Source organism: Aulonocara sp. 'chitande type north' Nkhata Bay, linkage group LG17 (genome assembly GCF_057382095.1).
Source record: "Aulonocara sp. 'chitande type north' Nkhata Bay isolate Kocher_YH1m ecotype deep benthic linkage group LG17, A_spYH_male_GT1.1, whole genome shotgun sequence".
Classification (NCBI taxonomy): Eukaryota; Metazoa; Chordata; class Actinopteri; order Cichliformes; family Cichlidae; genus Aulonocara; species Aulonocara sp. 'chitande type north' Nkhata Bay.
In genome coordinates, this window is record NC_141360.1 from 17,512,699 (window position 1) to 17,525,018 (window position 12,320).

Sequence of the window (12,320 nt, forward strand, 5' to 3'; positions counted from 1 at the left end):
TAGATGTGGGCGGGTGTGTAACTCTTATCAGCTGTTTGGAGTGAGGGCTGGGGTGATTTCTTTGAAGATCTGTGACAGGAGACACTCGCAAAACAACCTCATTGACGCCGGCGGCAATTTCTCCTGAGAAGAGAACATGCTCTTACAATTATCCTAAGATAAAAAGAGTGATATTCTGATGTCACAGTTTTTCCTGGTGTTAAGCTACTTTAAAGACATCATAGAGGCCCTGTTGCACCCCCTGCAGTTTGGTTACGGGCAAAAAGGTTGGCTGAGTAATTGAATAATTCAAAATAGTCATTGGTTTATATTCATAGTCTAAATAAATCAACATTATGTGGTGTTAATTTCTAAACTTATTGATCTATCAACACGTTTTAAAAAATTGGGGGAAAAAAACCTTTTCATCGGGACAATCAACCACACCTTTTGTTACAAAGTGCCATGGTGTCATTGATATTACTTTTTGTTACTTTTTGCTCAATTTCAAGACTGAAAAGCATGACTGAGCTTCCTGTCAATGACGGAATGGTTACTGAAGGGTGTTTGCAATGTCACCAATAACAGCAACAAATTAGCTGTCACAGATACAATTTTCAAGTACAAAGCTATTATGAAGTCTCTCATATCGCTCCCCCGTTCTTATTTACCCTTCATATTTTATTTGTACTGCTAATTGTTACTCTTATTTGCCTGGTATGTCTACTGTACAAACTGAACTGGAATGACTGACTGTTCACTTTATAATTTCAAATAAAGAAATGTCACTAATAACAGAGTGAACTCAACAGGTACTCTGCTTCATTGAACAGGACGAATAAAGATCGAGCCTACAACAGTTTGTTGTCCTTCCGGCTTTCCGTAGTGTTGTACAACAATTAGCGCCAAGTTGAAACGAGGAGGAAAGTGCGCCGTATACTTTATGTATACTGACGTTATCGTGATTTTGCTATTAACTATATACACCTAGTAGTGCGTTTCACGTTAACGCTGGGAACACGTATTTGTTAAACGAGTGTTTATAGTACCGGAGGAGTACACCGGCACAGACAAGAAGCAGACAGCGGTAACTACGAACAAACGCTAGCAACACGGTGAGGCGAGACGTCTCAGCATTACTACAGCCACATAGAATAGACGTGGAAATGGTAAGTAATAAGCCGTATTCGTAGTTATTTCATTTGGCCTACACACTACATTAGGGTGTTGATTAAGAAATTGTAATGCCAATATATGAACCTCCGTCCCAGCGGAGGAGTCTCGCTCCCAGTCAGATTGCCAAACGCAAGCAGGAGGGAGACTACTGTGAAGATGAGTGGACACATAAACCTGTAAGTACAGGACCGCTGCTGTATATCTGGAGCTAAGGTGTTAATGTTGGAGTGCTTCTTGACCTGTGTCACACCTTTTTAAACCTGCCTTTAGACATCGTTTCAAATAGGAAAGTAAGCGTGCACTTTAGCCTTTAGGCATCCTAGGAGAATAGGATGTTTTAAATTTTAGGTGTTACATCCCAAGTTGATTTCTTAGATTAAGGGTTTTCCTATTAAAACTTTCAATTCAATTCAGGTTCATTTGTATACAGTGGTCCATCGCTATAACGCGGTTCAGCTTTCGCGGCCTCACTGTTTCGCGGATTTTTTTGTGCAATTTTACATGTTTGTTTTTTGTTTTTTATAGCACATCGTGTTCTGCGACCTGATTGGCTGTAGACCATTGTCAATCAATCTCCTCCGTACCGCATCTCCTGCACAGCACAGAATGCGTCCAGCACGTCAAATTTACATTCGCTAGCAGTGTGACTCTGAAGTGCTGTACTGTATGTTCATGGGCCTAACTTTGTGCTGAACATTGGGGGTGTCAAGATCTCTGTCAAAATAAATAAATAAATCTGGGTAAATTTCCAGATGATCAAACATGCAACTATTTTGCTGGTAATAATTGAAATGAGTAAAGAAAATCAACAGCCTATTTATGCAAGATAATTCATAATTTTATTGGGGGGATTATATTGATAGCGTCTGATTACTGGGGGGGGGGGGGGTCATAACCCCCCTGGAAATTATGCCCCTGCTGTGTGTATGTTTGTAAGTTCTCCCCCCAAAACACAACAATGTCAACCATAAATTTTGCACCATCAAATGCACCTGTGGGTGCCTTTGGTTTCATTCTATAATACTGGACTTATTTTTCTACGAAGGTTTGGACTTTGAGAGTGTTTAAACAAGAGAAGAAAATCTGAAAATGTTCGTGCCTGTCTGAGAAAAGTGTATAAAGAGTGTAGTGAGGGGTTTTACAGCCTTGAAACATCTATAATGATTGTAAAATATAAAGTTGGCTATTTCCTATCACGGCTTATTTTTAGAACGTAACTCCCGCGATAAACGAGGGACCACTGTAGCGCCAAATCACAACAACAGTCGCCTCAAGACGCTTAATATTGTAAGGTAAAGATGCGACAGTAATTTTATGTTTAATTATAGAAATATGAGTTATACACATCTAGCCAGCCATCATTTTTTTGCCACTTGTGTATGTTATTAAAAGACTGTTAACAGCTTCCTCATTAGTGTTTTTGTTTTTAAAAGACACACACACACAAATGTAATGTGCTTACTTTTTTCAGGAGTTATGAATTACAAAACAAACATTCAGAAATGTCAGTATATGAACAGGGATTCAAGATAGATATATATATATATATATATATATATATATATATATATATATATATATATATATATATATATATATATATATATATATATAATTTTTTTTTTTTAATTTATTTTAGTAGAAAATTAGAGCAGTGGATAACCTGCTGAATTTTCTTTTTGTTTTTTGTTTTTTTTAAAGAGCCATGGCAGAAAGTGAGGGGCCTAATTTATGGTGTATGCCATTTACAGATATTTAAAAAAACATTTTCATTATTTATTTATATTTTTTATGCAGGAGAAAAGAAGAAAAGGCGATAATGAAATGAGAGAAAACCACATTTCTATCCATAGAAAGCCTCTGACGCAGATCAACAACCGTCCTGCATGTATGGATGGTGAAAAACATGTAAGCATTGTTTAAAGCTGTCAGATAAATATCTTTGTATAGATTTTGTGTGTGAATAAAGTTTAATGATTTAACGAGGCTTACCTGTTAAAAATCTTTTCTGCAGGAGGCATTTATTCAAAGTATCCTGTCCAAACCGTTTAAAATTCCTATTCCAAATTATGCAGGTAACATTTTTCTCTCACCATGGCTCTTTTAATTTTAGTACAGCAGGCATATTACTTCACTGCTGTGTTAATGAAATACCTACAGGATCACTGGGAATCAGGGCACTTGGTTTAAAGCGTGCAGGAGTGAGAAGACCACTCCATGATCCTTTTGCCGAAGATGCTCTGATTCTTTACGAGCCTCCAGCTCTGAGTGCCCATGACCTGATCAAAGCTGACAAGTAGGTCAAAAACACAACTCCTTCTTCAATACATCATCTTTTACTCAATACTTTCTTGTCAGAGTGCTGTTCATGTTTGTGATTTAAAAAATACTTGTGTGACACAAGCTATCTTTGCTCTTTTCAGAGAAAAACTACCCGTTCATGTGGTTGTGGATCCAGTGTTAGGCAAAGTGCTCAGACCCCATCAGAGACAGGTAAACACAAGATATCTTTACACATAAACTACTCTATGCTACTGTATTGCACATATCATACAACAGTATCATAGTATTAAACATATACTGTGGAATGTTTCATGCTTGACTCTAGATTTACAAAAACAAATCATCTTATAAATTATTATAAGAGAATAAATGTTAGTTTAACCAAGAATATTAAAAAACTGTAACGTAAAACTTCTTGTCTTTAAATACTTCTGTTTAAATTACCCAAGACTGCCAAGTCTTGGGTAATGTTTAGAGGCATTGCTAAATTTGTTTGTAAAATATGAATGAAAATGTTAATGAATCACAGATTTGTGCCTGTGCACAGTTAGTTATTCTTAATGTCTTCAACGGTTTTGGATGTTGTCACGGTTTAATTTAACATTGTATTTTACCTCATGGCTCAGCTAGCCACAAATTCAGCTTGTTACAGTCCTCCAAAAGTAGTTTGCAAGCTGCTTCTGAAACTTTGATATCTTATGCCAACTAGTAAGAAGAGAGTGAAGTGTGACTCAGCTCCAAAAAAGCAGTGTAGTTCACCTTAAGTGATGTTTTTTTTTTTCTTTGAAATTCACATTGAATGTCTTTAATTTCTTAAGGGTGTAAAGTTCATGTGGGAGTGTGTGACGGGCCGACGCATACCAGGATCTTATGGCTGCATCATGGCTGATGAGATGGGGTTGGGAAAGACCTTGCAGTGCATCACCCTCATGTGGACCCTGCTACGCCAAAGCCCTGATACTAAGCCAGAGATAGACAAGGCCATTGTGGTATCACCTTCAAGCTTGGTTCATAACTGGTATAATGAAGTCAGAAAGTGGCTGGGAACACGTATCACACCATTGGCCATTGATGGAGGATCAAAGGAAGGCATTAATAGACAACTAGGTATCTAACTTTAATTTCTCTCTCATTATAAATATCCACAGAAAGGTTGTTGGAAAAGCCTTGTAATGGACCAAAGTTATAGTCTTAGCTCCTGTCTCTTTGAGCCCGCCCTGTTAAAAAGCTTAGTCTCTGATTGGTCAGCTGGCCAAGAAAAAACAAAAAGAAGTGTATCCCCAGATTGTCTGAGTATAATAATCTTTGATCTCAGCATTATATCTTTTGCTAGCTTAAGGAAGACCTTTCAGTGATTGTCAGTGAAAAGTTTTTTTTCAGTAGAATAAAAATATTCTAAACATTGTCATAGAGTGTAAAATGGTAAAATGGCCTGTATTTATATAGCGCTTTACTAGTCCCTAAGGACCCCAAAGCGCTTTACATATCCAGTCATCCACCCATTCACACACACATTCACACACTGGTGATGGCAAGCTACATTGTAACCACAGCCACCCTGGGGCACACTGACAGAGGCGAGGCTGCCGGACACTGGCACCACCGGGCCCTCTGACCACCACCAGTAGGCAACAGGTGAAGTGTCTTGCCCAAGGACACAACGACCGAGACTGTCCAAGCCGGGGCTCGAACCGGCAACCTTCCGATTACAAGGCGAACTCCCAACTCTTGAGCCACGATCGCCCCAGTGTACATGATTGAAATTGTTGCCCAAGCAGACTTAAGTTTAAGAGAAGATGGTTTTACTTGAGAGCTATTGCTAATATTTAAATAGTAAGAAGTTTGTTAGATGAGCTTCCCTAAAGGGTCATTTGTTTGTTTTCTGTTCTTTCAGAGAGTTTCATTTCGCAGCGCAGCTTGAGAGCACACACACCCATCCTCATCATTTCATATGAGACATTTCGACTGCACGCTGAGGTTCTGCACAGGGGAAAAGTTGGACTTATCATCTGTGACGAAGTATTTCACTTTATCCATACAATTCAGAGCTATCAAGAACTCTCGAAGTTAGGATGTAACAGTACTATTGTATTCTTCAGGGCCATCGGCTTAAGAACTCTGATAACCAGACATATCAGGCCCTGAACACCATGAGTGCCCAGAGGAGAGTGCTGATATCAGGCACACCCATACAGAATGACCTTCTGGAGTACTTCAGCCTGGTCCACTTTGTTAATGCTGGTATTCTTGGTAAGCAGCATTACAAATACAGAAATAGGTAAAAAGCTCTTTTCTGATCAGATTTGTTTAACGTTTCATCTGGATTGCAGGCACATCCCAGGAATTTAAAAAGCGATTCGAACTTCCCATCCTTAAGGGACGGGATGCAGATGCCAGTGATAAAGAAAGACTGAGTGGGGAAGAAAAACTGAAGGAGCTAATCAGCATAGTCAACAGGTAAGTTCATGCAACAGAACACTAAAGTACTTTACCTTATAATATAAACTGCCTTCAGGCAGGTGCTGGTGCTATTTTCTAAGTAAATATATTTTCAAGAGTGCTATTGACACAAAATTCTCACCGGATGTCGGTAACAATCCACTCATGTAAAGAACCCATAGCTGTTCATAAATTAAGTTATGTGTAATAATGAGAAATGATACAGGAAAAAAGTATTTCACACTTACTGAAATTGATTTCATACTTCATACAAAAGCCTTTGTTGGCAATGACAGCTTCAACATTTCCTGTATGGAAAAGCTAGTTGCATGCATTTCTCAGGTTGTGAAGGCTCTGTGGGCCACTTCTATGAGCTGGGTAATTGTAGCAGCTCTGAAACCAGTTGAAAGTTTCCTCGGCTGCATGTTTGGCATCATTGTCTTGCAGAAATGTCCACACTTGTTTCATTTTGTTCAAAAAGCAGCACAGGGGGTTCTGAATGGCTCCCCCTCCCCCCAGACAACATAGCCCCTGGGATCCTTGGGACACACACAGAGGGGATGAAACTTTATTTAATCTTATGACCTGTTCCTGTTAATTTCTAGGCTTTTAGCTTTTATTTTGATTTCTTTTAAGATATAATTTTGTAATTGAATGCAGCATGTTTTTGTTTCATTATCTGATTTTCATAGATTAGATTTAGAATGAGATTATGCAGCATAATCTCTGATACATTTGGAGAAACAACTATTTTAATTGTGTTAATTAAATTATATTAATTCCTGCTCCTTTGTTTTGTCTTTGTTAGACAGAGTCAAGTAAACATAAGCATCCTAAAAATAAATATTTATTTATATGTTTTGCGTTTAGACGAATGTCTTCAACAAACTGAACTCTCTTTTATTCTGCTTCGGTTGTAATGACCATATTCTGTATCAACAGGTGTTTGATAAGGAGGACATCTGATATCTTGTCCAAGTATCTTCCTATGAAAATTGAGCAGATTGTGTGCTGCAGGTAGGTAGATTGGTGCTCAACATGAAGAACCCTCTTTTTTTTAAGCAGAGATAACTTCTTTAATATTTTAATTTTTATAAATTGTCCTCACTCTGCTGGCTGGGTGGGTGCTGGGCACCATGGACACCCAACTTTGTGAACACAATAACTTGAGAACGAGGTGACGCAGGTTTTTTTTTTTTTTTTTTTTTTTTTTTTTTTTCCAGATCTATTAAAAATCTCAAAGTTAAAATCTTGGTGACTTTGACCTCAAGGTTATTGTTCAAGTTGTCTGAAAATCTTGTGAAAGACGATAAATCACCTAAGATGAAAATGAGGGTTTTCAAATTGAAACCATACATGCATCTACTAAAAATCTCGTATCAGAGCCAAGTTTTGAAAACACAATAGCTCAAGAAAGCAGTATTGTAGGATTTAAAAAAAAAATTTAAGTTAAAAATTAATAAATGAAAAAACCCATGCCATATATGTAGTACTCAGGAAGGATATCATATAGGTTTCTCATACCAATAGCAAAGCTGCATCTGCGGAGCGTCTGGGACACTTTGATACAATTTGTTTTTGTTTGTTTTTTAATCAGTGGCACGATATAATATACCAGCATCATTGTTTCAGTCTTTTGACAAAATGATATTCAAAGCATTTTCTCAATAACTATTGTTTTACAGTGAGTTTTTATAATGATTAAATTAAACCTTATGCTGTCAGATTGCTGTAACTGTATGGATTTTAAGGCCAGGGTACAATTTGATATAAGTGTTAAAAGATATTACATGCTTATTGTTTCATTTATAATTGTTTTATTTTGTGTAAACCTGACGTGGAATGATCTGTCAGTATTGCTACAGTTTGTAGTGAGAATGATACTGAGGTTCAACAGACTGACTTAGTGCATAGATTAAAGCGTACCATTTCTTTCATTATTTGTTACCAGTTACAAATAAGGCTCGTTGATTTGTTTAAGTAGACCTTAGAGAAATAACTGCATCTGCTATTATAGGTGCATAATATCCTCTCCAAGGAGGCTGTGTAGCACTGCCAGCCACCAGTGTTTTTTACATTTTACACTGCATTTGTTGCTGTTGCAAAATTTTTAAGTGATTATAAAGCTTGCTTAGTTTTAGCAGTAAAAAATTATCAACATCTGTCTAAAACTTAGCTAGCAGAATCGCTAGAGTGAAAGCCTCGTAAAATAGCTCATGTGTCATTTTCTTATGGTGTTGGAAGGACATATTTTTATGTTCTTGCATGCTCTAATTAACACATTGGTTACAATTAGCAGTATTGTTAAAATATTGAACACCTGGTGCAAGATATGAAAAAATACAGTAACCCAAGGGTAGGGTTAGTAGGATTAGTGACTTGCTAATTAAATCTTCTAGAACCGGGACTTTTCAGAGGAAACGTACAGAGGAAAATTCTCCTGCAAGGAGGCTGAGGGGTAGTATTGGGGCTACCATAATTTATTTATTTTTCTGATAAATTATGATACTTTTGATATATCCCTTACTTGAGGTTTACTCGAGCAGTTTTTGTCCCGATCATGGAAGACTGGACCAGGTCTTTACCCACTCGAGGATGCTCGAGGGAGCATGGGAGTTTGCCCAACCAGTCTACATTTGTCTTGTAGGCTTGGAGAAGGCATTCGAACGTGTCCCTCGGGGTGTCCTGTGGGAGGTGTTTTGGGAGTATGGAGTGTCCCAAAACAAAAATGTAAACAGGATTTAATTTACATGGAATTTGATTTGAATTTGTGTCTCTTTGTGATTCCTTGCAGGCTGACCCCTCTACAGACAGAGCTCTATAAACACTTTCTAAAGCAGGCCAAACCCATTGAGACATTACAAAAGGGCAAAATAAGTGTCTCCTCCCTGTCTTCCATCACATCACTCAAGAAACTGTGCAATCGTAAGTGAGAAAAATGTAACACAAAATGTTGCATTTGTGAACACTACAGTGATCATCAGAAAAATTGTCCTCTCATAATTGAGCTAAAATGTAAACTATTAATAGAAAACAAGATTGTCGTCTTACATCTAGAATTATCTTCTGCTTGGAAAAAATACAAATGAGTGCCATCTTTCTCAGATCCAGCTCTTATTTATGAGAAGTGTGTGGAACGGGAGGAGGGATTTGAAGGGGCATTAGAACTTTTCCCTCCAAACTACTCCACCAAAGATGTTGAACCTCAGCTCTCTGGTAAGAACGTGCACAGCATATCGTGGTGCAGCTCCTCTGATGGTCTTCCAGGTCATCCACACTTACTAGTTGGAAGAAGATTAGCATTAGATTAGTAGAATGTAAACAGAACATTAGGTCAGATAGATAAGCTAAGTAAAAATGTGAACAGGGTTGTTTTCACAATTTAATAGCTTGTCTAATGTTTACATTTACATAATATTAAAGAAAATATTGTTTTATAAGAATTAACTTTTTTATTGCCTTCTTTTGTTAAGACTAATTTTCTGTAAATGTGCCTAATGTGTCTAAAGGGTGGTGCTATTTTAAAGTCATGCAGCCTCTCCTCTCTCTATTTATTGCTTTGTTTATTTCAGGGAAAATGCTGGTTCTCGACTACATTCTGGCAATGACAAAGACCACAACAAGAGACAAAGTGGTGCTTGTCTCCAACTACACACAGACTCTGGATCTCTTTGAAAAGCTCTGCAGATCTAGAAGGTATATTTGCAGAAATCACTATTTTAAGTGCGCTATTTAAATGATTTTAATTCCTCCTCCTTTGTGTCTTTGTCAGATACCTCTATGTTCGGCTGGATGGCACAATGTCCATCAAGAAAAGAGCCAAGATTGTGGAAAAGTTCAACAGCCCATCGGTGAGTTGGAAAATCAGTTTGAAGCAATATTTAGAGCTTTGAAAGACTTCTGAACAGCGTCTGAAGACATCTTTTTCTCAGAACCCAGAGTTCATCTTCATGCTGAGTAGCAAGGCTGGTGGATGTGGCCTCAATCTGATTGGTGCTAACCGCTTGGTGATGTTTGATCCCGACTGGAACCCAGCGAATGACGAGCAAGCAATGGCTCGGGTGTGGAGAGATGGTCAGAAGAAGACCTGCTACATCTACCGACTTCTCTCTGTCAGTTCAGTGCATTTTCAACAGTGTTTAGGACCTCACATTCAGTGTTTTAGTACAGCAGGTTACTTTTGAAATCTACACTGAGCTGGTTACAGATTTACCAGTTTTGACTTGTGCTTGTTTCCCGACAGACGGGAACAATTGAAGAGAAGATCCTGCAAAGGCAGGCCCATAAAAAAGCCCTGAGCAGCTGTGTGGTGGATGAAGAGCAGGATGTGGAGCGTCACTTCTCTCTGGGCGAACTCCGAGAACTCTTCACTCTCAACGAAGAGACCACTAGTGACACACACGACAAGTACAACACGTTACTCACACACGTTGTCTGTGCTGTTCAGTCTACTAATTGTCCAGAGAACTTAATTTACTCTAGAAATGGTAAATTAAAATTAAAGCCCAAATATCTTGTAGAAATTTTCTTGGCACAAGTGACGTAGCTGTAAAAGGTTATGTGTTCTTCTCTGAGTTGAGAGCTCATTGCAGCTGCAGTTAGATCTTTGCATCTATCATGTTCTGGGCAGCCTATCATGTGCTTTTAGGTTTTATGGGCTTTCGCACAAGAACTGACACCAAGTGAGGTTAATGTGAGTTTTCGAGATTAATAGTTATTTGAGCAAAACTGAGAGGGTTTGACACTGTCGTGAAAAGTGATTCGAAGTTGTTAGTTATGGCATTTTTATTGCTAGGTTGACGTGGATAGTAATGGTTTGAAGCCATTATTATGCTATGTATGGAATTATTTTTCTATCATAAGTTGCATTCAAGAAAAAAACATAATCCAAGAAAAGAATTTAATTTCAACAGCACAATTAAATTCTTTGTGCTTAAATTTAACGACCCTCGCGTGTAAAACTCAAAAGCCACACAAAGAAGCTGTCGCACCTGCAGGAGTGTGTGCTTTGCGGCCACGGCTACAGTTTCTCGGTCTGTACTGATTTATCACTTGTAGCTGCACATCCCACCAAAGTGAACGTGTTTGCTGCTGACTGAGCAGCTTTTTGGTGGCATGGTTATATTTCTATTTTGGCTATAATTATAATTGATTGATTATGATGCACACTTCCTTGCCTCATCCTTGTTATTTTTAATTATAAAGGGCATGCAGATTAATGGGACAGCAGTGCAGAGGCTTCAGAACTTACCTTTGAATCTTCTGGTTTTAAAGATTTCTTCAGCAGTGATGTAATCCAGTGACTGTTGTCAGTATATATACTGCTACGCAGTAAATAACCAATGTAACTGTTTAACACAATCACCTGAACTGTTGATCAAAGGATCCTATGGGCATCCAGTCAAAAGTCAGTTGATTCGTGTTAGCAGGATTCCTCTGTAGGTGGAAAAAGCCTCCCGCGAGGGGGGGAAACTGTAGCTGCACAAAGCAGACACTGTGTTCATTGCTGCTAAGTTCTTCACATGTGAGAAATTTAATTGCTCCGCTGAAATGAAATTATTTTCTCACAGTTGTGTCTTTTCTCTGCGCAACTTATGATAGAAAAATAATCTCACACTATGGATCATAATGTATGGCACGCTCTTAATCAGCCTCTCTTTCCCCTCCTGTATTAGGTTTCGCTGTCGCCGCTGTGTGAATGGCAGAGAAACAAGACAACCTGACAATGATGCTGACTGTAACAGTGACCTCTCCCATTGGAACCACTGTTCTGACAAGAAGGGCCTGAGGGACCAAGTGCTGAAAGCGTCTTGGGATGCTGCTGTGTCCTTTGTCTTCCACCAGCGCTCTCATGAGGACCAGATGGGTGTAGTATAGAAGAAAGAATGCAGAAGGCTGTGTTACACTACCACAGATGCTGTAAATATGGATATTTATGTGTTGTTGAGTTTTTCCATTTGTTTTAAACAGAAAAAATAAAGGTTGATAACCAGACAAGAAGGCAGTTATTTCTTCACATTTTTGCATTTATGGAAAATGTGCTATGATTTACAAGCTGTGATGCACGTTACTGTATAGATAAATTTTTTTGTCTGGTTTCAGTTAGTCATCACAGCCTTCTGTAATAAAAAAGAGGTGTGCACCTTCTGTAAGACAGGCATATTACATTAATATGTTATGTTAAGATGTGACTGAGCCCGGCCAGGCTGCACAGGCTAGCCTGACCACCAGGCACTTGTTGACAAGCCCCTCCCCTGGGCCTGGCTCCAAGCAATGTAACGTGGTCTATAGTTGTACTTTCTTTCCACTTGCTTGTGTTTTAATAAATAAACAATTATTGAGAATGGACATTTAATATGTGGTCTTTCACGATGTAAATTCTACCTTTGTTTATTGCTGGCTCTGTGAACAGATTCCACTTCAGAGACCTAACACTAGTGTCA

At 38.4% G+C, this 12,320-nt stretch overlaps 1 protein-coding gene across 1 annotated transcript; it reads left to right on the forward strand.

Annotated features, from left to right (window-relative positions):
- Positions 1-845: 845 nt before the first annotated feature.
- rad54l (RAD54 like) lies at positions 846-12,196 on the forward strand. The gene is made up of 18 exons (XM_086269552.1): positions 846-1,148; positions 1,251-1,331; positions 2,953-3,063; positions 3,170-3,230; positions 3,316-3,451; positions 3,579-3,648; positions 4,257-4,545; positions 5,333-5,457; positions 5,538-5,688; positions 5,769-5,895; positions 6,820-6,894; positions 8,672-8,802; positions 8,983-9,093; positions 9,450-9,573; positions 9,650-9,728; positions 9,810-9,989; positions 10,121-10,284; positions 11,553-12,196. Exons 1-18 carry the CDS (start codon positions 1,146-1,148, stop codon positions 11,752-11,754), a joined length of 2,220 nt encoding a protein of 739 aa, XP_086125678.1. The 5' UTR covers positions 846-1,145; the 3' UTR covers positions 11,755-12,196.
- The last annotated feature ends 124 nt before the right edge of the window (positions 12,197-12,320 follow it).

What these genes read in the sequence shown, in the direction of transcription:
- rad54l (XM_086269552.1), top strand. An exon ending in AGGCATTAATAGACAACTAG is followed by an intron (nt 4,546 to 5,332) that starts GTATCTAACTTT and finishes CTGTTCTTTCAG; the next exon opens with AGAGTTTCATTTCGCAGCGC. An exon ending in TGTTGAACCTCAGCTCTCTG is followed by an intron (nt 9,094 to 9,449) that starts GTAAGAACGTGC and finishes TGTTTATTTCAG; the next exon opens with GGAAAATGCTGGTTCTCGAC.